At 36.0% G+C, this 26,347-nt stretch overlaps 1 protein-coding gene across 2 annotated transcripts; it reads right to left on the bottom strand.

Moving 5' to 3' along the window:
• Positions 1-5,729: 5,729 nt before the first annotated feature.
• On the bottom strand, positions 5,730-22,535 carry LOC110093088 (amino acid transporter ANT1). Of its 2 annotated transcripts, none has more exons than XM_020817861.2 (3): positions 22,206-22,535; positions 19,951-20,613; positions 5,730-6,465 (listed from the first exon to the last, which is right to left on the bottom strand). In XM_020817861.2, exons 1-3 carry the CDS (start codon positions 22,443-22,445, stop codon positions 6,052-6,054), a joined length of 1,317 nt encoding a protein of 438 aa, XP_020673520.2. In that variant the 5' UTR covers positions 22,446-22,535; the 3' UTR covers positions 5,730-6,051. The 2 variants fall into 2 exon arrangements, with proteins under 2 accessions (XP_020673520.2, XP_028550051.1); XM_028694218.1 differs by having other exon boundaries at positions 5,730-6,363.
• Positions 22,536-26,347: the final 3,812 nt, after the last annotated feature.

The following is a 26,347-nucleotide window of genomic DNA, read 5'->3' as shown; positions in this document are numbered from 1 at the left end:
TTCCCTTATTTTTATTATATATTCTTTTGTACCCTATAGTGTCTATGACCATATTTACTTTAGATCTTTCACTTATTAAATCAGAAGTAAATCATTACAAGTGGTGTAATATATTTATTTTGTTGATTTATATTTCCATCATGAATAATAAGCATCTATAGTTAGCAATGATCATGTATAAATCGCAGTATATGACTAATTAAGTGAAAATATATAATAATACCCCGAATGGAAATATTATACTATGAAATAAAAAAAAAGAGATTGAAACTTCTTTTCATATTAGACTTGGGGGGATAACATATACAAAGTCCAATCATGTTGATGAGATTAGCCAACCCCAAGATCTAAGTATCAGGAAATTCTAGCAGTTCGTTCTATAAATCATATAGGACCCCAACAAGCTTCTGATTCAAAGTTCAATAAACAAAATAAAATGGATACTCATCAATAAAATGTTTTATTTATCATCAATAAATCGACAACACACATATACATTACACTAATGACTACATTTTCTAAACCAGGATAAATAAATAAAATATGGAAAAAGCCTATGATGGTTATAAATAAAGAAAATACCTATATTAAAACTTAGACATGTATAGATCATTGAACTCGACTACCAAACAGGCTCTTTCCTTTTCTCCTAATTGAAATAGATCTACATAATATATGTGAGCTAACACAAGCAATCAGCATGTCTAGGGAGTGTCAATTATCGGGTTCACGGTCGGGTTCGGGTCGAACCCCGGAAAAACTAACCGCCGGTTCTCAAACGCAGTTCGACACCCTAACACCCCGACCCGACGGAAGGCCAAACCCGGTTCGAAATCCGACCACCCGGACCCGATCCCCGGCGCGGTTGCCCCGGTTGACGCCGACCAGGTTCGGCTCGGAACCGCCCTGCTGCTGCGGACGCGCGCGGCGACGGCGACGCGACGGGCGAGAGCGCGGCCTTGCGCAGCGCTGGCAAAGTGGAGCGCGGAGCGACGCGTGCTGCGAACGGCGCGCGCGCGGCACGAGCTTCGGCACCGGGCCAGACACGAACGGGCTGCGCGGCGGGCACGCGCGGGCAGCGCGGGCGGCAACTCGGGCAGGCGCGGGAAATGCAAAAATTCAATTTTTTTTGAATTAAACGGGTTGGCGGGTTGACCCGGCAACCCGCCGGGTCAACCCGAACCCGACCCGTTTTGAAATCGGGTCGGGTTCAACCCGGCGGGTCCGGGTCGGGTTTTCGTGTCGTGTCAAATATTGACACCCCTACCCTTTTAAGCATTTTTATATCAATAACTAAGCAATATCTCTTTAGCATAGTGGCACCCAAAATAGACTTTCAATTAATGAAATGGATATGATTCCAAATTGCTTAAAAAATTACAATAAACAATTCAAAATTACTTTTGACTTCATTATTATATGCATGTGAAAGCTAATGAGGCCACTAACCACCAGCTTTACAATAATTAATTAACTAATTAATCGCAAAGAATAAGGTGCAAGTTGTGCATTAGATTATAATTAATTAAAAGCAACCCGCCGTTTCATCATTAAGGAAAGAAAGCCTTCATCAACCATGTGCTTGTCATTGCTAATCCCTTTGTCTTTTCCTTTGATCCAATCCATTGAAACCATCCAACATTTTTTATTATAAAAAATCCCCAAAAGTCTCATAAGATCTTTAATTTACTCCTCTTAATGTTTAAATTATTTATTTATGTGATAGGTGGGACCCATTTATTCTTTTACTTGGTGTGAGAGCTAACACTAGCTAGAAAAATAAATTTTTTCTTTGAGTTATAATATACTAATTAAATAAATATTAAAATCATTTAATTTATTTTAAAATTAGTTATTTACTATAGAATTATAATAATCTTAATATCAATATTAAAATTAAAATATATTGACCCTTTTTTTTCTACTAATTATCCAATCTAACATTCCAATGAGAATTTGTCTTATTTATGCATGAGAAGCAACACTTGATAAAATATAGTTTAATGATGCTATAATCTATTGAATGATTTAATAATGGAAGATAAGAGAAGGGTAATTCCGTAATTACACTCTCTTTCATTGAATTTCTTAATTACAATGATCTATTTTTATTTTATTAAAAGCCAAGTCTATAATCATAGTCATCAATATTATTTAAATGATTATCTTAGTGAAGCTAAGTTTGTTTAATTGGTCCATGCACTATGTGGGCTCTTAGAATTTTTTTCACATTTTTATAATGAACAAGTCAGTTGAAATCTTATAAGAAATCATTATCTGGCTATAGTTTTAATATTAATCTATGATATTTAAATCATTTTGTTTTTTTTAATTTAATTCTTTTTTTAATGCCTAATTTAGGGTTTTATGTTTGGGCAATCTCTTTTGGATTTTGCTTTAATTTTAGCTCTATCATTTTATGTTAGATTAGGTCCTTATTATCAATGATGTCATGAAGGAATAATAAATAAATAATTTTGATTAAGTTTTCATAATTTTGGATATTTTTATGTTGAAATTCATTTTAAATTTGATTTTTTGATTAAATTCAATGATTTTGAAAATCAAAAGTTTAACTTTTGGGAAAGAGAAAAAATTAGTTTTTTTTTTTTTTTGAAATTGTCATGATGATTCCACGTGGCATGAATTTCCTATAATGACATGAAGGCCAAATTTGCTGGGTTTTCACAGATAATCTGAGCTGACAAGAAGAGAAGAAGTTGGATCAGCTTTCCTGAATGAATTAGGTCTCTGATTTCTTGGTTTCCAATCTGATTCCATATGAAAAACTAAGAAAACTTCAAATACACAGAAACATTTGTGTTTCTTTTAGAAATATGAGAAACTGAGGAGGAGAACCTCCTGTTAATTTTTTTCTCAAAGGAGGTTATAGCCGTTGAATTTTAATAGAATTTGAAAAATGTAAGGCTTTAACTAAGCGACCAAACAAATTTCATTACAGAATTTAGACATCAAAAAGCTCAATGGGAAGGAGAAACTACCCTAAAGATTCATTAGTTAGAAACTGACAGAAGTTGGAGAAAACTTATCAAATTTCTTTACACAATTGAAATTATATATGACTTCGTTTGAGATGGCTTTCTAACTATTTCTTAAAGCAATTTTTTAGTTAAAAAATTAATATTTTTATACTAAAAAGCTACTTTAAGAAATAGTAAAAAAGCTATCGCAAACTAAGTTTAAATATAATAATTTTGTTTAATTATCCTTTAAATCATCTTCTTCCTCTTTTTTGACATTTTGCCCTAAATGTCGAATTTGGTAAATCTAATATTTCAGCAAACTTACAGGATTTAACCAAAGAAGCATGTGAAAGCAAAGAAAGATCGTTATCTTCACGACGAGATACCGTCGTGACTATCAATCCAACATAAATGATGTTGCCAAAGGGGGCGAAGCATCTTCCTTTAGCGACTCTTTCGAAACCGTACCTCACACCGCAAAGCCCAAATTATACCACATTCCTAGTTAGGTGGGGAAGAAAAATTGTTATGGAATTATGTTCATGATTTTAATTTCAAAAGTGCCATCAGGCTCTTTTTTTAATATTTGGCAAATTTCTCTTGGCATAAATTTATTGGATTTAAAGACCATTCAATTAAAATTCTACTTTATTCCTAGATTACCTATCTAGCGATGATAATTTGATTAATTGTGGCATCAATATGGGTGGCCTATGTGCTTTTTATCAAGAAGGTTTAGAAACATATGCTCATAAAGTCATTGGTTACTCTATTATTATGAAGTTAATTTGAAAAAGTGTCCCTAATACTAATTATTATTTCTTAAAGATATTCTTATTATAAGTTTTAGAGGATAACTATTTATTTCCCCATAATTCACATAAAAGATGTTTTATTCTCACTATCTCTATTCTCATAAACTATATAAAGGAAACATTACAAAAAATATAGGCTATAATGAATCTTTCTAAGATAAAAATTTGAAGAGGATTGGCCTATGAAAGTAAAAGCTTTATTGAAATTTGTAATGCCTTCTAATGAATCTCTTCCTCTTTGCTTTGCTCTATTGGTTTGACATAGAGGGTTGGGTAATGGGTCTAGTTGATTTTTTAAGACATTTTTTCTTGGTTTTGTCTGTGGCGTTGGGGAAATTATTGGGTTCGGACATCAAACACAGCTTACGTTCGGTATTTCACAGTACCGAGCTCTGTATTGAGCAATACTGAGCTCGATACTACTTGGTACTGCTCAGTACCGAGTAGGAGGTGATGTGGCGTATTTTCATTGAGCTCTGGACGACGTCCAGTGTCCGAACCCAATAATTTCCCGTGGCCTTTTGCTCTATTTTTTGAACTTCTGCATTACTCCTCTTTTTGCTTATTTTGAGGGTCCTCTTGGTGGATTTGAGGGTGTCATATTTGACTTACAAATGGACTCATTTATAATGAAAAAGAGAAAATGATAAATCAATTGTTATAATAAAATAAAAAAATTAAAAATTAAAAAATAATAATAATGAACTCTTAATATAAAAAAATGAGACATAATTTTTTAAATATTTTTAATAACTTTATTTTTAAAATTATGAATGCTAATATATTTTAAGTGTATTTTATATTAATATATTTTAAACGAGCTAGCTCATAAGCTAAGAATCAATTAAGGGCTGACTTAAGTTTTACTCATTAATTTATGGAGCTCAACTCACAAGCCATTTATCAAATCAAGTCGAAGCCGGTTCACAATTCGGCTTTGCTAACTCACAACCCTGACTTCCACAGTTTTGACAGAGCTTGTGGATTAATTGTATGGAACTTGTAAGCTCCCTTTGGGTCTCTTTGTGCAATGGGCTTTCCTTTTTGTATCATTTTCTCATCACATTAATATATTGATATTTGGCTTTCATAAATAAAAAAAAGTTTTATTGCAATTATATATTATTCGACAGCACAACAACCCCATTTTCAGCTGTTATTACATGGACTCAAGGTCAGGGTTCGCTTAGGACTATTTTTCTATTAAAAATAACTATAAATTTATTATACCAAAAAATTAGAAGTTGTTAGGTTTTTTTTTTTTTTTTTTTTGAAAAATTGAATAGAAATTTTTTTGGCAACCATCACTCATTATAAAAAATTATTAATCACTTCAATTTTTTTTAATAATCAACAAAAACAAATTATTTTCAAATAGAACTGAAATACAAAGCCATGAAAAAAACTGCCCAAATAAACCTTGAGATGCCCCAACGCCAAACAAAACCCCAATCCTATAGTACGATTAACTATTATGTGCCGATGTCAAATGTCGTCCTGAGACCAACCAAAATGCACCACATAACCCCTCTAAGCTCGGTATCGTGGCTTAGTACTGCTCGATACTACTCTGTACTGTCGACGTGACGCATTCTAGTTGATCTCCGAAATGACGTTTTATGTACAGTCTCCGCACAGAATAATTTCTCCTATAATAGAGCTCCCTCAAGCTATGAGTATATAGCAGCAACTACAAGCCAGTCACAAAAAATAGTGTATATCCATATATTGTAACATTGGGAAAACGATAAAAATAATTCTCAATTATATTAATATTCAACTCCTTAAAAAAGAACCGAAATAATCTCACCATAAGATTATTTTGATTTTGATTTTGATTTTTTTTTAAATTTAAAGGACCAAAATGATCATTTAATATAATCGAAAACCATTCAGATCCTTAATAAAAGTCGAGGAACAATTTTAATCATTTTCTCTTATAACATTATTTGACTAAATTCAGCCACAATATTTTGCTCCAATCGAACAGGAGTCTCTGAAAACAAACGAGAGTGGTTTAGCAAGCACATATGCATAACAAAATAAGCATAAACAACTGCTGATGCTCAAGGCAGGCTTTGCATTAGAGATATGATCTTCCTATGATCCAATAAATAAAAAACGAATAATATAGCTGAAGGCTGGATGAAGAAATTTTGTAAACAAATCCATCCTTCACAACTGATCACATCTAATCTCCATGAAATCACAGCAGAAAAAAAGATCCCAACAAGAGTAGCACCTTTCTTCATTTATGGAATACTTTTAGAAACCCTAATACGATCACTTAGTGCATCATATGTACCATAACAAGCAAAAGCAAGCCCAACAAGAAGAACAAGATAATCTACAGCTCTCTGCCAAAGCTTCAGATTGGATCCCATCAGCAAAAGATGGAATGTGGCCGGCAAGACGAAAGAAAGCAGAGAACAAAGTGTGCTGCCCACAAGTGAGATGAAAGTCCCAAAACCAGGTATGCAGGAAGCTATGATGGCGACGATCAATAGCACTAGCATGCGAGCTCCCTGGAGGCTAAGTCGCTCGCCGTAGGCGTTGCACCGGACCTTTTGAAACCATCTGATTGATGTCATCTTCATCTCTACAATCTCATAAATTGGGTGCATCATGATTGGAAATGTGAATGCTAGTGCTACACAAAGTCCAACCTATCAAAAGGTCCAATTTAGTTCTATAAGTGAAAGAAATATTCTTTTTTTTTTGTTCCAGCAAAAAAGTTCAAGCAAATTCAAAAGGTTATTTGTTTAAACTAGATCATCCATAAAAGTAATCATAGAACAATGGAAGATGAATTCTGATTCTTTTAGGTGAAAAATGATCAAGATCAATCAATAAACATCCCCATAGTTGACTGTCTGTATTTTAATGCCTGAACTTTGAAGTTGATTTCATTAGTCATGGGTATCTTGTAGTTGAGCTTTAACCCTCTTCTACACGATGAATTATTCTGTGCGGACACTGGATGGAAGAACCGTCTGGCTCACTATGTTTGTACTATAGTAGCTGCGCTTTTACTGTAGATAGAAAGAAAATCGGACGGCTCTCTCTGTCCGGTGTCCTCACATAATAATTTCTCCTTCTACACACATCTGTCTATACACGCAGCTATCAATGATAAAAGTTCAACTTCCCTATCAATTTTCTTTTTTAAAAAGATTTGATTGAAAAGGCTCCACAATAACGATCAAAGCAGTTGATCTTAATCTTCACCTTTGAAATTCATTACACAGCAAAATTCATTGAATTCTATAATTGACTGTTCATCGATCAAACATATTCATAATTTTCATTAAAGAACAATCCAGATAAAATAATGTGATAATTCAAATTTCTATGAACCAAGATACTCAATTTGAATGAAATTTTATATGCAAATCGAGTATGAGAATTCCATTATAATTGTTCAACATCCTGAGGTCAGATTCCTTAAATTGGTGGTGGCTGAAAGTGGACCAAAAGAATATCCTATAAAATCAGGCTAATGTAGATTAGGCGAGCCCCAAATAGTTCATATATTTACCTTCTACGAAAGGTTTTAAAGGAATTTTTGCATAACTGTAGATCCGATCACAAATCACCTAAAGAAAGATAAATTTGTATGGACTAATCAGCTCAGAAAGCTATTAAACATATCAAAGTTCTCGTAATTTAGCAAAACATTTAAGGGCACCATAATAATTCTTGCATAGGAATAGGAGGCACACTTAAGACTCACCCAAAAGACTTCTATAGTAAGAAGTTGAATGGTGCAAGACAAAGATATTTCACATATGATAGAAAGATCTATGCCATCATCTAATATCTCAAACATTGTAGGCACTACTTGTTACTAAGGAGTTTATCCTCAATGCATATCACCATGCATTAAAATTCATAAATACTTGGAGAAAGTTAAATTAAAAACATGCAAAATGGGTAGAATAACATCAAATTTTCATCTTTATGCTTAAACAAAAGCCTAGGGTAGAAAATAAGCCTGCAAATGCCCTTTCGATTTATTTGATACTCTCATCTTTAGAATTTTAAATTGCGGTATTTGAAAGGCTAAAGGATGATCATCAAGTCTATCCAGACTTTCATTTGATATATTTAGAGCATGGCCAAAAAAGATTAATCTTTTGTTAAGTATTATGTGGTATCCTATGACATCTATGAGGACATTTCTTATCATATATTTTGGGAGAGTTGACGGACATTTTGGGAAGTTCAAAATTATACACTTGATAGAGCATATCTTTTTCTAACCCTCTATAACAGACATTGATTGAGAGGGTAATCACGTAGTATTATGCATCTACGCAAGCAAAAAGAACCAAATAGAAGTCAAGAAAATACTCTTCTTTGTCTATTCCCTTCAGGCCCTGGGAGACATTTCTATAGATTTTGTACATGGCATTCTTAGAACTTCTATGGAGCATGATAAATATTTAATTTTTATCTTGCCCAAAATCTAATGGGGCATCACATATAGCAATGTTATTCTTCAAGGAGATTATTAGACTTCATGGACTTCCTTCCATAATTATTTCTAATAGGCATATTAAATTTATATCATTTTTTTAATATTTAAAACTCTCTTTAGCATTTCATTCTCATACTGATGGGCAGACTACGATAGTGAACAAAACATTTAAAAACATCTTAAAAAGTTTGGTGGATAAATGCTTAGGAAATTTAGACCTACACCTTCCTACAACAAAGTTTGCATACAAAACTACTATTTCAAGATCCACAAATAAAATGCCATTTGAAATAGTCATGAATATAACCCAAAGAAATCAGTTGATCTTGCTAGCACATCTTTAACATTTATTTTAGATTCAAAACTCACTTTTCAGTAGAATTTTGAAAACCTTCATGATTATATTAGGCAATTAGAAATGATAAATACAAAATATGCACATAAAACCTTTTGAAGAATATAATGTTGGAGATCAAGTGTTGATTAGAATACGATCTAAGAAACATCAATCTACAAAATTTAGAAAATTATAAGCTAGGGCATGTGGGCCATTTGAGATTATTAAAAGACTTGCTAAAATGCATATATTCTTGAATTGTCAAAATACATATTCATTAGCCATGTTTATAATGTAGAGGATTTGATATCCTTTAAGGGAGTTAGTGAAGCTCCAAATTTGTAGGATGACCCTTTTGCAAGAGGGCAACACCATCATTAGCATATATATCCAACATTCCTTCTTTGAGATGGATCCTATTATCACATAGGAGGGGCCAATAAAACAAGATGAAGATCACAAGTTTCTTGTGAGGTGAAAGGATAAACCACTAGTAGGGTATACGTGTTTTATTAGAAATTGCTTGGAAAAATTTGTACCAAATTTAGTAGAGAATTATCTTGGCTTTTACTCTACAAAAAAGAGTTTTTTGAGGTTCAAGGAAATTAATGTGGCACAAGGTACTAATGCAAAAAAAGAGGAGGACAAATCACTTGAGCTCAGAGCAAGAAAAAAACTGCAAATAATCAAAGGCCCTATGAGCAAAATGAAGTCTATTAATAAAAAATTTTAATTTATGTGTTTTATGTTTGTAATGAAAGACTGTTATATAATCTTTAAGTTTGGAATATTTTCACAACATGCAATTTTAAATTTTAAAATTTTGGACTTTTGAGATTCTTTAATTCAAAATCAAGAAAATTTGAGGGAAATGAGTAGGATAAAATTGGAAAATGATTAATTTGATGAATTTAATTCAATTAAATATTTTTCACTCTAGAGAGGCGAGGCAAGCCAACACTTGATTGGAGAAATAATAACTGAGCATAACTATGTCCTCTTTCTTCCACTAATTGGCCAACCAAAATGCCTTTTCTCTACCTTTCATTTGAACTTTCTTTGATGTAAGAACCAAGATATGTGCTTATTTGTTGTAATGAAATGATAGATGTGATTTTGGAATTAAACTTAAGTGTCCATCTCAAATGGTAGAGGCTTAATGGACGAAACCCTAAGTGCTTGCATGGTGGCAATTACATCTCTATTCTTTGGAGAAAAGTTCTTTGGTGTGTTTAGTCTTATTAAATTTAAAAATTGTGATAGACATAACCTATTATCCTCTCATTATACTTCTAAAGCAGTTTCCCATATTTTCCAAACCTATAAAACCACTCCAAATCCATAAAAGAAGCTCTCGGGCAAGAATGGTGAAATCATGACCTACTTTTGATTTTTCACGACTTAAACCTTAAACCTCATGAAAAGTTGACAAACACGCCAGAATATTGAAAGAAATATTTACCTACATATTTACTGAGTTTTCAAACCCTAATCACAACATTAAATTCACTCCCTAAAACCCTAAATTCTACCTAGGGCTATCGGCCAAAGGGTGCCGACATACCAACTAAATTTATTAAAGTACATATGAAATCCTCATAAACTTATTGGACATAATTAGGTATATTCCTCTACCTATCCTCATCATTATCTGGCCCAATCTTTTGGAAAAGTTTAATGAATTAAAATCAAATTTCACATTAGCTAAACTAGCTCAAATTTGACCTCATTTGAGAATTGCCTCTACTTTTACAATCATTACACCATCAACTCAAAAACTATAATTTAAACTTCCCTATATAATTTGCAAGAGATTTCAACAAAAACTCAAAGGCTCCATCAACAAGAAGCCAACAAAGGTGCGTCACTAGATGGCTCAAGAAGAGAGAAGGTCAAATGGTGTCATGAGGAAAACCAAGACTATTGTCAAAATGTGGAGGCTCGACGCAAAGAAGAAGGTTCGATGCTGTCCAACCTTGATTTTTGTTGAGTGAAGAGAATCCTAATACTCAATGCAGAGGAGAAGATGGCTCATGATGAAGGTAGTCGAAGATAATATGAGATTCAAAAGAATAATGGAAATAAATCCTTTTAGTCGAAGAGCAAAAGGATGCAAGAATGAGGATTCATGTTTGGAAACTATAAATAGATTGATTAGCAAAATTGTATTTTTCTTTCCACCCATTCAAACAATCTAGGAGAAAAATAAATGAGGAAAGGATGTATTCCTAACCCATTGCATCAAATCATCCCTTATTAACATTTTTTATTCCTTTCTATTACAACATATCAACCCTTGACTATATTCTCTAAAATAGAAAAAATAAGATAATATAAATAAATTAAATATATAAGCTTGCTAATTAAAATTTAAAAGATTCAACCTAAGGCTTAGACATAATGTCAATCAATTGATCAATGTTAAGCAAATCATTATCAAGTATCTTAGGACACATGTTATCGAACATGTGATTGTGTGAGACTTTGTTTTGGAGTAAACATAACCAATATGGTGCTCCGTACACATTCTACTTCATTGTTTTCTTTGTAAATTCCATTCATGGCAAACTTTTTCCATCTAAGATTATACATTTTATCTATTTTATTAAAGCCATTAAAACAAATATGAATCAAACATACGAGAGTTTTTTTTTTTTTTGGACCAAATATAGTCCAAACTTTAACTTACATGAGTTAGAATAATGTTCATGAATGGCAAGAAGTGAATGATCATAATAGTTATAATGCTAAATTTTGGCCAAAAATACAATGGTGTTATACTCATCCTCAATTTTCAACCCCTTATTTATAGGCAAGGGCTAAGGGTACTGATATTGTTACGGGTGAGACAGGCAGTCAGTCCAGCTGGGGCAGGTTCAGCAGAACCAAACAGGTAGAGCCTAGGCGGAACAGGCAGCAGGTTCGATCCCCTTTGCGGGGCCTAGCAAAGCTTTGATTAAATATACTAGGAGAGGAAATAATGAGGGAAATAAGAAAGGAAAGAATTCTAATTTTGAAGTAGAAAAAGAGGAAATTAATTAAGGGAGCTATTTTTGGGGGGAATTAGGGAGTTTAATGGGGCTGATTCTAGGGTTTTCTTTTTTCATGTTTTGTTTGGATATTTGCTGTAGTTTTTTTGGAGTTTGCTCTTGAGGGATTCCTACTAGCGTCTAGGTCAAGCTAGAGAGACAATCTATCTCTCTAATCATAGATCATTGTATCTTCCTTTGGTGTTGGAGAATTTATAAAGAAAATCAGCCATCGTTTCTCAATTTCTGTTGTTTTTATTATCCTTTCCTGCTGATTTCATATTCAAGGCGTATCAAATTGGTATCATAGCCATATCCTGGACCAAAAATTGTCGTCTACTTGCTGAAATCTGCTGCAGAATTCCTTCCCTTTGCTGTTTTTTGCTTATTAAAGACCCTTCATCGTTGTTTTTTGCGGTTTGGGACCTATATCCGTGAATGACAGCGAATAAGATGGAGGCGTTAGAAAGAGAGATGGAACAACTCAAGGACGGGAAGGAGGAAAAAATTCCAGAATCGAAGAAAGGTTGTTATCCATGGAAACCGGGTTGGAAAACCGATTCGAGAACATGGAAGGCGTGATGAGGGAATTAATCAAGATGGAGTTGAAGGCTCCACTAGCTAGTCCTAGGGTTGATCCGAAAGGAAAGAGACTTCAGGAAGACAATGATGAAGTAGAGATGGTTTTTCCTCAAGAACCATTCCGAAGGGCTCCGATGGGAGGTGCATCTAGGTATTCGGAAGGAGGAGCAGCAAAGAAAGGGAAGGCCGAAGCCTTTTGGAGACCACCCAAATGGTGGGCCGGAGAAGGCAACTATTGGGTTGAAACCTAGGGTCAAAATCTGCCAAGGGAAGAAGGGAGAGAATCATACAACCACTACACGGGAGGAACCGATGGTTGAAGAAACCATTTCGATATTGATGCGAGACCGAGGAAGCTAAAGATGTTGGTTTTTAAAGGTGAGGATGCCTAGCGTTTGGTATACTGAGTAGAACGTTACTTTGCTATCAACAGGCTGACATAAGGGGAAAAACTCATGGTGGTTGGTCTATGTTTAGAACAAAAGGCCCTAGCCTAGTTCCAAAAGGTATCCAATCTACTCATGGGGAGAATTTAAGGAGTGCTTGTTAGAATGTTTCTGAGCCATTCGGGAATAAGGCCTCCACGAGCAGTTCTATGCCTTAACTCAGGAGGGGACAGTTATGGACTACCAGGAGAACTTTGAGCTGCTATCGAGGAGATTGAGGGGATTCACTGATGAAGGATTGGAGGGGAATTTCATGAAGGGGCTTAGGGAGGACAAACGGGCAGAGTTTAGGGTATTGAGGCCTAGAGGGCTGGGAGAGTCAATGGAGCTAGCACAAAGGGTGGAGGAGAAGCAGTAGAGGGAGAAGGTCAACCAGAGCAACCACATGGGAGGGACTTACAGAAACACCACTACTACCTTTACATCGAGGACCCAGACGGTGTCATTTTAGAGAGAAGCACCTAAGGAGAAGAGCACTGGAGTTCGTCCTGGAGGCAATTTCAAACGCCTCAAAGACGCATAAGAGTAGGATCGGTGGGCAAAAGGGTTATGCTTCAGGGCTTTAGGTATGATGAGAGATTTGCACCCGGGGCATAGGTGCAAGAATCGAAAACTTCAGGTCTTGATGGTCCGTGAAGGGGAAGAGGAGAGCGGAGATGAGTTGGAAGAGGCTGCGGAGGAGGCAGAGCAGTTACATTTAAATGTGGCGGAGGTATCTCTAAACTCACTGATGGGATTTACCCCAAATCACACCATGAAGGTAAGGGGGTAAATTGGGGAGCAACCAGTGGTGGTCTTCGTGGATAGTGGAGTCATTCATAACTTCATCGCCAATCAGGTTGTGGACCAGTTAGGATTGAAGCTAGTGGATATAGGAAGTTGTGGAGTCATGATGGGGACAGGAAAGGTAGAGAAGAGTAAGGGGATTTATAAGGGATTGGTGGTGCTAGTGCTTCAGAGCTTACAGATAGTGAAGGATTTTTTTCCCTTGGAATTGAGAAGCACTGACGTCGTCCTAGGAATGAAATGCTTAAATACCATTAGAGAAACCAAGATGGACTGGAAGTCTTTGACTATGGAGGTCAGGTGGGAGGGAGAAAGGTGGTGCTGCGAAGGGATGTCAGCTTATGCAGGACCATAGTATCACTCAAAACCGTGGTTAAGGCAATACAGGGAACAAGAAAGGGCTACTTGGTAGAGCTGCAGAGTTTAGAGGGGGTCTTAGGCCTCATCGGGTACTATCGGAAGTTCGTGCAAGGATATAGCACAATAACATGGCCATTGACTGAGCAATTGAAGAAGGATAGCTTCAAGTGGAAGGAGGCAACTACGCAGGCTTTCGAGCAGCTGAAGAAAGCAATAACTAGTGTACCGGTGTTAGCACTTCCTGACTTCAGCAGACTGTTTGTGGTGGAGACAAATTCATCAGGATATTGACTGGGGTAGTACTCATGCAGGATCAACGACATATTGTCTATTTCGATCAGGAGCTCACAGTCAGGGCAAGGCTAAAGTTAGTATACGAGAGAGAACTGATGGCTATTTTCTTGACTATTCAGAAGTGGCAACCCTATTTATAAGGGCGACACTTCCTAGTTAGGAAAGATCAGTGGAGCCTGAAGTATTTGCTGGAACAACGGATGGTCACTGAAGAGCATCGACAATGGCTATCCAAGTTACTGGGATATGATTTTGAGATTCAATATCGCCCGAGGTTAGAAAATAAAGCAGCTAATGCCTTATCTAGGAGAATCGATGAGCCTCAATTAGCAGCTTTGTCAATACCCCTGGTCCTAGATTGGGAAAAGTTTAAACATGAAAGTAAATAGGATGAGGGACTAAGGAAGATCAGAGATGAGTTGCTGCATAATTCAGATAGTTATCCTGGCTACAGGATGAGAGGAGACCAACTGCTATATCATGGAATATTTATTCTATCAAAGGGATCAGGATACATTCCCAAGCTGCTACAAGAGTTTCATGACAGTGCAGTGGGAGGGCATACAGGAGCGTTAAAAACCTACAGTCGATTATCAGCAGAATTATATTGGATGGGGATGCGCCGTGATGTAGAGGATTTGGTAGCCAAATATGATGTGTGCCAAAGGCACAAGTACCTAGTCATGTCGCCAGCAAGGTTACTATAGCCCCTAGCCCTACAGCAAAAGATATTGGAGGAGATGAAGATGAATTTCATCGAGGGATTGCCACGATCAAAGGGGTTTTCAGTGATACTAATAGTAGTAGATTGTTTGAGAAAATATGCACACTTCATTCCCTTGAGGCACCCTTATACGGTTGTTACTATGGCTACTGTCTTTATAAAGGAATGGTGCGCTTGCATGGAGTTCTAGAAACCATTGTGACAGACAGGGACAAGATGTTCCTTAGCAACTTCTGGAAAGAGTTTGATGGGGACATTAGAGCATAGAAAGTTTATCAGAGGCGTGGTCGTTGATCTACGGCCACGATCGCGCCGATCTATTTTTAAGTCCTCATATGTATTTATTTTATTTATTTGCTTTAAGTATTTGTTTTAGTTGTTTTTCCTTTTTACCCCTTAAAGGTTTGTCAAGTGTAAGCCCTAAGGGCCAATTCGTCTTTTTATTTTCTCGTTCATTATATGAGGCTATATATAGCCCCCTTATATTTCTTTTGAAAGGCATGAATGAATTATAAAATTTTCTACAAATTGAATTCTTGTGAGAGCTTGAGAGGTTTTGGAAAAAAATCCTTTAGAGAGGGAAGCGGATCACCCATCAACCTTGGAAGAGTCTGGGTTCGTGGCTAGTTTCATCTTATTTCTCTTTTCCTCTTCCTCCCTCCCTTCCCACTCCATCCCACAACTCATTCCAAATCCCCAAACCGTCGGCCACCCTAGCCCTTCACCACCAAGCTGCCACTCCTTCAACCCACCATCACCATAGCACCGGCCAATACCATCCCTCCCTTTTTCCCCTATAGCCGCCAGCCTAGCACCACCACCCAATCGACCAACCTCCTCCCAACCTAGCTGCCGGCCTCTCACCCAAGTCCCTAGCTTAACCGCCGGCCCTAGCCCTTCCTCTTGCTTCCAAATTTCGAAATTCACCATTAATACTTTCCATATTTCACCCAACCTCATTTCGAAAGCTTTGGTTCCCAATATTCAATGAAATTTTGAATTTCAAAACTTTCCAAACATAGGAAACTATTTTAAGAAAGTTTTCAAAATTTAGCCCCTTTTGAATTTTAAAATAAATGGGAATTAATTAAGTCCTTCCTAATTTAATAATCCAAATCAAGAAGGCTTGATTTATTTCCCTAAGCTCCTCCCTCTCTCTCTCTCTATACCGCCAACCCCCCTTGGGTTCCATCCATTGAATATTTTTCAAACTTCAAACCCCTCTCTTGGAAATAATTCAAAACCTCCCCCTCTCTCTCTTACCCGCCCCTACTCTTTTCTAATCACCCCTAAATCCTTTCCAAGTTAAAAGACTAACTAGGAAAATAAATGCTTGATTTCCCTCCACCTTCCCTCTTCGAAAATCTAAACTTATTTTCTCCCCAAACCCCTCCTTTGGCCAGCCACCTCTCTCCCTCTTCCCCACTTGAATCCTTGAGAAAAACTTCTTTCTCTCAAGAGTAATCTTTAAAGGAAGCAAAGGTCGTCGTCTCCGACACTTCAACCTTACAAAATCAATGTATGGCCGATCCCGATCTTGACTCTGACTTCGTCTACAACGACCAAGGATTCATCGACATCCTTCAGTCGACTTTCTTCGACGTCAACACGGAAATAGACAATTCCGCCGAGAAGTACCTAGATCGTATCATCTTCACCCTATGATGCACCGACACTTCTCCTCAAAGAGGCGTGCAGTGTCTGACATGTATCCGACACGACACACATCCGACACGTGTCAGACCCACCGAAAACATGTCCGATTAAAAAAATATTAAATATAAATTGGACATGCATGTCCGACACACGTATCTTAAATTTTTTATGATTTTTTTTTAAAACGCGTATCTTAAATACAAATTTGATGGTCGATGTTAGCAATTTCTACACCCACAACTTGACATCACATCATTGTCCAACACCTTCTCAACATCGATGACCAACGCCCTCTCAACATCGATGATAAATGCCCTTTTAACATTGACGCCCAATATTTGTTGCATAACATTAATGCCCGATTGTCGACAGTATTATCATCTCCTCTCTCGATGACTGATAAACAACATCGATGCTCGACTCTCGACATCCTAATATTAATCATTTTAAGCTCAAATTCTAGTTAAATGCCTTATAATTTTTAATTATTTTTAAAATTATACTTATTTAATTTTTATACACTTTTTAAAATATAAAACTATAATACCGTGTCCAACCCATGTCCATGTCTTATATTTTCAATAATTAACGTGTCTGGAGTCGTGTCGCCGTGTCTGTATCTGTGCATCATAATCTTCACCTTGTTTGAAGCAATCGAAGAGCAGCTGGCCAACGTTCAGTGGCAAATCACTTCCATCCCATGACAAGGGTGAACTTTTCATCCTATTCAATTTCTCTCATAAACTTCTTCTCGTGTTAGGTTGTGATTCAAGCACAATGAGTCATGCAAAGCTCTCTGCTTTCGCTTAGTAAACGTAGGATTTGAGTTCTGTTTTTGTATGCTTTCTAATCTCATTATTAACCTAGGGATTCTATTGAAAATCTACTTAATTTGCATCGATTGAAATTCTAATTGCTTTGGTGATCCTAGCTTTCAGCATGTGATTTGGCCTAAGCAGAGCCACTTCTCTCTTGTTTTTTATTATCGTTTATTGGCTAACGTTTTAAATTCTTATTGCTCTTATTCAAAACGTGCAAGTTCTTAACGCATTAATTTAAAACATACTTAGTCCTACATCAGAGTTGTTTCGGTTATAGAGAACAGTTCTGAAGAGATGTACAACCTATCACCCCCAGACAAATGGCCATACAGAATTGACCAACAGAAGCATAGAGACATATTTGAGATGTTTTGCATCCAACACGCTAAAGAGATGGGCAAGGTGGCTTGCTTGGGTAAAATATTGGTACAATACTTTGTACCATTCAGAAACGAAGGCCACTCCTTTCAGGATTCTCTATAGGAGAGATCCACCCCATCTGATTTATTATGGGCAGAGCACTACGCATGTGTTCAATATAGAGCAGTACTTAGAGGAGAGAAATGTGGTATTATCTGAGCTCAAGGGACATTTATTAAGAGAACAATAGATCGTGAAGAGGAAGACTGATAAGCACATGAGAGAATAGAGAAGTAAACTTCGAGCCCGGAGATATGGTTTACTTAAAATTGAGGCCCAACAAACAAAAAACACTAGCTAGGCGAAGGAATGAGAAGTTATCTGCATGATAGTTAGGGCCTTATGAGATCTTGGAGCGCATTGGAGCAGTAACCTATCGCTTAAGGCTACCACTCTCATTAGCTTTGCACCAAGTCTTTCATGTCTCACAGTTGAGCAAGGCGATAGGAGAGCATATACCGTCATCGGTACTTTCGACGTTGATAGAGGACATGGAGGCCATTTTGGAACCTCTGGAAGTAGCGAGGGTGCGCAGAGGGGAGATCGAGACACAGGAGGTGCTAATCAAGTGGAAGGATGTGCTCGTGAAGGATGCCACATGGGAGCCATATGGGACAATAAGAAGACAGTTCCCAACTTTCCACAATGAGGAAAAGGTAGATTTTGAGGAAGTGAGTATTGTTATGGGGTAGACAGGCAATCGGCCTAGCTGGGGCCGAATCAGCAGAACCAGGCGGGAAGAGTTGGGCGGAACAGGAAGCAGGTTCGGCCCCCCTTGTGGGGCTGATACGTCTTGGTATCAAAAAAAGCCAACGAACAAGATAAATTCAACAAAATAGTAGTTTTTTATTGATAACAATGAAGCAAGATACAAGGATCCTCTTTCAAGAGGAGAATATTCTCTCCCAAATCCTACACGCCGCTAGGATCCCTCACAAATTAGTGGACACCAAACAAGCACAGACAAATTCTGCATAGAAACATAACATAAATCCTACTACTTATAGCAAATAATAAAACAACAAATTTCAAAACAGCCCTCCCCCAAATCCAGCTCAAATCAGCCCCTAAATCAGCCTCCAAATCAACCCTCTCCAATTAGAAAATATCTCATACTTAATCCCCTCCAATTCAGCCCTTTTTTAATTAAGAAATATCTCCTAATTAATCTCATTCAAATCAGCCTTCTTCCTAAAGTGTTTCCCTCCTCAATTTGAAAAGAATTTCCTAATTGATTTCCTCCTAATATAATGTATCAATTCTTTATTGGGACCCACCCCCTCAATCGCCTCTCTCTCCTTGCCGTTGGCCCCACCTGGGCCGGATTTTGCTGTTGGACCGGCCAGTCCAGCCCTGCTTCCACCGTATCAGGGACCCAGCAAAGCTTTGATTAAATACACTAGAAGAGGAAATAATGAGGGAAATAAGAAAGGAAAGAATTCTAATTTTGAAAAAGAGAAAGATGGAAAAAAATTAATTAAGGGAGCTGTTTTGGGGGGGGGAATTAGGTAGTTTACTGGGGGTTGATTCTAGGGTTTTGTTTTTTCATGTTTAGTTTGGGTATTTGCTGTAGTTTTTCTGGAGTTTGCTCTTGAGGGCTTTTTACCGGCGTCTAGGTCGAGCAAGAGAGACGATCTACTTCTCTAATCGTAGATCATTGTACCTTGCTTTGATGTTGGAGAATTTATACATAAATCAGCCGTTGTTTCTCAATTTCTGCTATTTTTATTATCATTTCTTGCTGATTTCATATTGAGGGCGTATCAGATACTATAAGGGCTACATGATAAAATTACAAGAAAACTATGTGATTGAACTTGATGTAGCTAATTATGTAATAGACAAGTATACTTGGAAGCTGCCCATGAGGTGGGAACTTCGGGTGAGTTTTTTAGTTGAGCTTGAGTACTCTAGAAGACTTTTTTGGATAACACACCTAATTGGCTTAGCAAGTATTTTGGACATGTAATCAAGTTATGACCAAGTAGCCTTGATGAGTAGGTGAGTTTGGTAGATGAGTTTTGCTGACTAATAAGTTTTCTGGTTTGTACAGTTATTAAGAAGTAAAGCAAGCTGTATGAATATTGTAAGGTTATTAATGATGGACACAGGATCAACAGCATAGCTTTGTGAATTATGGTTCCACAAAATCATTATTAAGCTATAAAAATGACTCTTCGGATAGGCAGGAAAAGTTCCAGTAAGTTCAAACGCACCTTGACAGTGATAGCAGACCAGTCGTTGGGGAGGTTAAGTGTGATGATATCCTTAGTCTCGTCACCATAGGCTAAATATCCAAAAATCCCAAAGCTAATATATACTAGTGTTATAGTAATAAAAGCCAAAAGTAGCACCCATCGAAATTTTCTTCTATCAGCCATTGAAGCCTCAAGTGCCAACGTCATGCTGAAGCCCTCAAAACAGAAGACAGCCACTCCCCCTGCGAAAGGTAACCCCCAAGTCCCATTGAATGCACCCCTTTCCAAAGAAAATCTGTCAAACAGTTGAAAGTCTTCCTTGATAACAATAGCCATCGCAAGGACATTGCAAGCATCTGCAAACGCACTAAATGGGGCAATGGAAGAAAGAGAACGAATAAAAGACAGAGCTAGCTCAATGGGGAGAAGTAGCAAGAAAATGAAGATGGAAGGTGGTATTATTGACCGGCTGGTATTGGTGAACAAAGAGGAAAGATTCTGGCCAATAAAGACTAGATAGGCGACAGAACCCCCTGCTTGTGAGATAAGTACAAGGAACTCAGTAAGGTATCGGCCTGTTGTTCCAAAGGCCTTTGCTCCCAGATCCCCATAACTTTGGATATGGGTTGCATCACCAGTCTCTTCATCATCATTTCCTTCTAATCCATCTCTGCATTGGATCTGTAAAAATAAGGAAAATGCTTTTTTTATTGGGAAAATGGAGGCAGTCTGAAAGAACCAATCTTGTTAGTTCCAAGACAAAAAAGCGTAAAAACGCATGTAATTCCTGCGTAATGGTGAACAGCACAGTTGCAAGGTTAACTTGTTCTAAAGCCTTGAACGGATAAGTAGATATTATACTGAGGAACTGTTAACAGGACAGAAAAAACAAAACAAAACAAAACTACACCTAAGAAACACTACACCAAGAAACAGGTCCTAAAGAACATTTCTCTTTCTCATGATTGATTCCTACAACAACAAAATAAAACTGAGTTTATACAACAAAAAGATTCAAGCAACTTCTACTTCCATTATTTATAAACATTTAAGCCGTTGCTGTGAGATGTGTATTCACTTTGAGAAATTTAAAAAAATGCACATTCAATTCTCATTTTAAACTTAGTTCTATCATTTTAATCCGCCATTCCCATCAGGCAGATTCAGTTCTTAACTATCGACAAAGGAAAAAAGGAAGCCAGCAAAGTTTGGAAGTGTGCTGAAAAGAAGGTTCCAAATTTGTGAGTATGATAGCTCCACATAAGAAAAAAATACTTAATCAACATGGAGTAATAATGGATACCAACTGTTTGGTTTATGAATTAGTAAATAAAGACAGATTAACGCAGCCCTGCAAATCTCTACTATGAATATCTAGTGTATTTTAAGCCAAGAAATTTCTTGGTTGCCAAACTTTGTTTACCATTTAAACTGTCTGACTTTGATTAACTTAATCCATTAAAAGGATTGGAAAATTTAGAGTTTTGGAATTAGATTTGGAATATACTCTCTGATCTGATAATTTAGCAGCACTTTCAATGAGACGGGAATGAAAATAAAAAACATTCTAGGAAAGCCTCATTGGTCGATGTTGGAATGGCAAGCCTAACCACCTTTCAGGGCAAGTAAGTCTAAACTCAGAACAGCTTGTAATCTAACGACCGGCAACAATAACAATTTAGTGTTATTTCAGGAAAAAAAAAAACATTACATCATAATGAAATGGGCTCATTCAGCACTAATTAGGGAATTAGTTAGTTGATTAAGAACTAATTAAGTGGCAGGGCAGATTGCATGTACAAGTAATAAACGGAAGAAAAATAGGGTTTAATACGGAAAGATGATATGAATTAGTTAAGCTCGAATAATATTAATTAGGTTAAGGGACTAACTAAGGACATAAGAAACACATTGTAATTGTTTCCAGGCTAGCCCAAATTAAGGGGGTCTCCAAGACAGGAAAAAAGAGAAAGGTAGAGGGTCAATAAAAGGAAAAATCGCTAACCAGGAAAATCAGAACACGATGTCCATGAAAATACAAAACGCATCTGGAAGTTAGACAGATCGATGGTTAATCACATGCATCTTGCCATCAAATTCAGACCCCGTTTTCTACATCTTTTAACTCAATCAACCATCTCAAGCTCTACATCAGAATTAATCACCTAAAGCAACAATAAAAAACATAGAAATCCCTACGGCTCTGACAAGTTCTCGTCGAATCTATTAGGAAAAGATATAATGAGCGATCGTAAAACGAAGCAATTACTGACGAGGAGGAGCATGCAGAAATAGGTAGAGACGCCGGCGACGGCGACGCCCAGTGAGCCAGCAAGCCATCCAGCCACGCGGAAGGCGTAGGGGAGGCCGAGCACACCCGTCCCGACAATTGACACTACGATGTTACCCAGCGTCTGGGCCGACGTTGCCTTGCCGGCTGTCCTCCGCTGTCCCGTCGATGGCGGGCCACGTAATAGCGGCGCCGTCGACGATGAATCTACGGTCGCCGCCATGCATTCACACGGATGTCGGAGCTTGCCCCAACCTCAGAACAGAAGGGGCGCGTTCTGATGTAGATTCACGTGAATGCGGAAGCAGAGCATTTTAACATGTGTTAAACTAAAAATAAGCACCTGAGAGCTTTTATTGAGCGAATGTTACAATAAATTATTACTTAATTATTATAATTTAACATTAAATTAATATTTAATCTTATCGTCTTAGTTCCAACAGTTTACGGTAATTTTTTAACGGCTTTGGTTTTTAGCATTCAGTATCACAGCGATATTGTGCTATTATTTTTTATTTTTAATGAAAAGTAAAATTTGTCAAGATATTATAATTATAATTTGGCAAATTGATTAATTAATTAATTTATTTATTTAAATTGAGCCTAATAATAACTTATTTAAGCTATTTATTTATTCATTTATTATTTTGAATTAATATAAACCTAAATTTTTAATTTTTTTTCAAATTTATTTATTAATTTAATTCAATCTAAATTAATCAATTATATATATATATATATATATTGCTAAATAAATGAATTGATGAGTGTAAAATATAATTGATATAATTTAATATCATTTATGATGTTTAGTGAAATTCGTATATTTATAAAAATTAAATATACTCTATTATTAACTAATTATTTGATATTAACATAATTTTTTATCAATTGAATTTACTTTTAAATGACTATAATAGAGAACTTCATTGATTAATTATATATACTGTCCATTTTAAAATAAATATCATAAATAAAAATTAATCTTAACTAAAGTTAGATTTTTTTTTTTAATCTTAACAAAAGTTAGATGAATTTAACTTACCCATACAACTAGGACTATCAAATCGAGTTACTGGTCACATTCGGGTCAACCCGAAATTGATCGGGTACTATTTGACCTGACCCAAACCCAACAAGCTTCGGACCGGGGTCAACCCAACACGACCCCGCCAACCCGAGTCCGAAGCAATGAACAACAGGTAATATGTTGCGCATTTACATATCAAAACGAACAACAAGTTACAATTAAAACAAATCCGTTTACGCTTATGTTGAGCAGGTTAAAACAAACAGCATATAAACATAAAGTAATATGTTGTGCATGTAAAATTAAAATAAAATACGAATAACAAGTTACAAATCAATTGCTCATTTATATATCCATTGCTATTTTGTTTTTTTTTTACAAATCTTTTACAAACCAATTTACATAATACAAATTACAAAAGAGTTTACAATAAATACAAATACAAATTACAAAATATAAATTACATTTTGTTGATTTGCTCAATTGATGAACCAAAAAACTGCTTCAGCAATGTGTCTTCAAGCTTTATAAATTTTTAATCAGAGCCGGCGTCGATAGGTACAATGTATTCGATTTGGTCATAAATTTTTAAATTTTTTGTTAAGTAATTATAATAGTAATAATATATGTTATTACTTTTACTATATAAAATGATAAAAATGATAAAAATGAGAAAGAATGTTGCACGTCTCGAATTACGTGCAATTTTCTCAAAATTTATGTGCCAGTGCCTCGGGATTCATGCTAATTTCGTCGGACGAGTTTTGTAGGGCAAAATTATGGTATTCGATTTTTGGGTATTGTTGATATTTCAATTGCAATGGTGTAGTCTATTTTGTGATCAAATGTGGTTTGGTCAACGGCCGCACTTCAATTTTCTCAATTTGCACCTTGTTGCTCTGGGACCCGTCGATCTCCTCGTGTGAATACAATTAAACAAATTTATAGTCATTTTTGGGTATTGATTACGCTCTGAAGGCAACTATGAAGTCTGTTTTATGATCGCATGTCATTTGGGCAACGTCGTGTATCAATTTCGGGTGTCGATCATCTGTTTTAACTGATCTCGTTCAATTTGACTGCGAAGAGTTTTCTCTTAGGCGAATTAAATGCTCTAATCACAACGGTGCACTATGTTCGGCAATCGGATGTCATTTGACCCTTCAATGTGTGCTGCGCCGACACATGAGTTGTTGAATTCACCAAATTTGTCTCTTTTATGCGTATTTGGTATAGGGGTCATCAACTAATGAAAATATAAAATCATATAGTCAAAATGTACTACAACCTCAAAAGTTATGCGATGAAAGTTCACTACATCGAAAAAAAAAATATAATAAATATATAATAATAAATTCCATAATCAAAATATTTAAAAATAGAGATGTGATAAATGTTAGCTACAATAATCAGAATAATATTTTTAGTCCCATTTATGCAAAGTTCCTTGCTTGCATCAACCTTTGATGGTTTTGTTAGCTACACCAAAACTTAGACATATGTCCTGTAACTCTTCCTGTAGCTATGTGTACATCTTTATGTTTTCTATATATACCTCTGTAATATACTATTCTAATAATGAGATTAACTGCTTCTCTCTATTCTCTTTCCCGATTCTCTGTTTCTCATTCTTGCGTTCATCAAGAATTCTACATGGTATCAGAAGTTCAGCTTCGCTGATCTTGGACGACATGGACGACTCGTCTTCTTCCCCTCAGATCTCTGCTTCCACGGCCAGGACAAGCTCCGAATCTTCTGGCCTTCCCTCCTCGCTCAAATTCGTTCTGGCCAATCTCAAGAACTTCGTGCATTCCCCTCTTTCTCCGGACAACTATCCGGTATGGCGCTCTCAGATCCTTAAAATCTTGCGTGCAAACAGTTTAGAATCATTTCTTGATTCCACTGTACCTATTCCGCCCAAAAATGTTACCACCTCAGACGGTCTTACCGCTACCAATCCTTCTTATTTGAATTGGGTCTTTACTGACCAAAATCTTGCTGCGGCCATTTGTGCGACTATTTCCTCTCCGGTTCTCCCTTACATTCTTAACCTTGAAACCACCTCGTCGATTTGGAGTACACTTGAAACCCGCTTTCAATCTACCAATCGCTCTAGAGTCATTCAATTAAAGAATGAACTCAAAAATTTTCTAATTAAATTTGTATTTTTGTAACTGAAAAATGATAATAATTTTGTATTGGAAAAACTTTCACTTTTATATGTTATAGAAATTGATATTATGAATATCTTGAGTATTTATTTGAGATTTTATTATGTGTGAGTTTTAAAAAATAGCAGTTTTTATCTATTCACTATTTTATTTTGATATATAAAAATAGTATTTTAGTTTAATTAAATATTCATAGTGTTATTATATATGATCCCTAATAATTTGATTAATTTTTGAAAATGTGAATTTCTACTCAATAGGATTTTATGTTGTCTAATGTTAAAATATTGACACTTTTTTCAATTATGTTTTATTTACTCCAATGCATTGATAATGAATATGGATATACTATTATTATTGTTATAGTATTGTGATGATAATATGTGTATAGAAAAGACAAGTAAATATTGGTTGACCCAATGATTGGAGTTTAATTGACCTGCACAAGATGGTGAGTCTAAGGGCTTTTCTCTAAATAATGTGATTTGGTGTTATCCTCCACTGATTCATGTGATACTCATTAGGAATTATAAAGAGTTATTACTCTGGTGAGGAGCAAAGAGTGATAACTCTGTATACTAATCCAATGGTTACCGACTACTGATTATTGATTACTGAAAAATACCGTGATAGCCATAACTTCTTACTTGTTTAGAGTGACTATTTAAATCCATGTTATTGAGGCATTGTTATTATTATTATATTAATTTATTATTACTACATGAATTTATTATTATTGCATTCTTTTACTGTTCTTGTCATTAGACTCTTATGTCACCGATTTAGACATCGATATTATTTGATAATATTGATTCATTGTACTAATACTAAGCAAATAATAAACTGATTTGATACTGATATAGAATAACTTGATTGAATGTGTACACTCATATATAATTTTACTGCATTGATATGATTTCAACA

The sequence above is a fragment of the Dendrobium catenatum genome, unplaced genomic scaffold (genome assembly GCF_001605985.2).
Source record: "Dendrobium catenatum unplaced genomic scaffold, ASM160598v2 fragScaff_scaffold_414, whole genome shotgun sequence".
NCBI classification, from domain to species: Eukaryota; Viridiplantae; Streptophyta; class Magnoliopsida; order Asparagales; family Orchidaceae; genus Dendrobium; species Dendrobium catenatum.
This window is presented reverse-complemented; position numbering and strand designations above follow the sequence as displayed.

Excerpts from the sequence above, each read along its gene's own strand:
- LOC110093088 (XM_020817861.2), bottom strand. The coding sequence starts at position 22,445 with ATGGCGGCGACCGTAGATTCATCGTCGACGGCGCCGCTATTACGTGGC. Across the intron at positions 20,614-22,205 it reads ATTTCTGCATGCTCCTCCTC|ATCCAATGCAGAGATGGATT; the intron begins GTCAGTAATTGC and ends TTATTTTTACAG. Across the intron at positions 6,466-19,950 it reads GGTCTGCTATCACTGTCAAG|GTTGGACTTTGTGTAGCACT; the intron begins GTGCGTTTGAAC and ends ACCTTTTGATAG.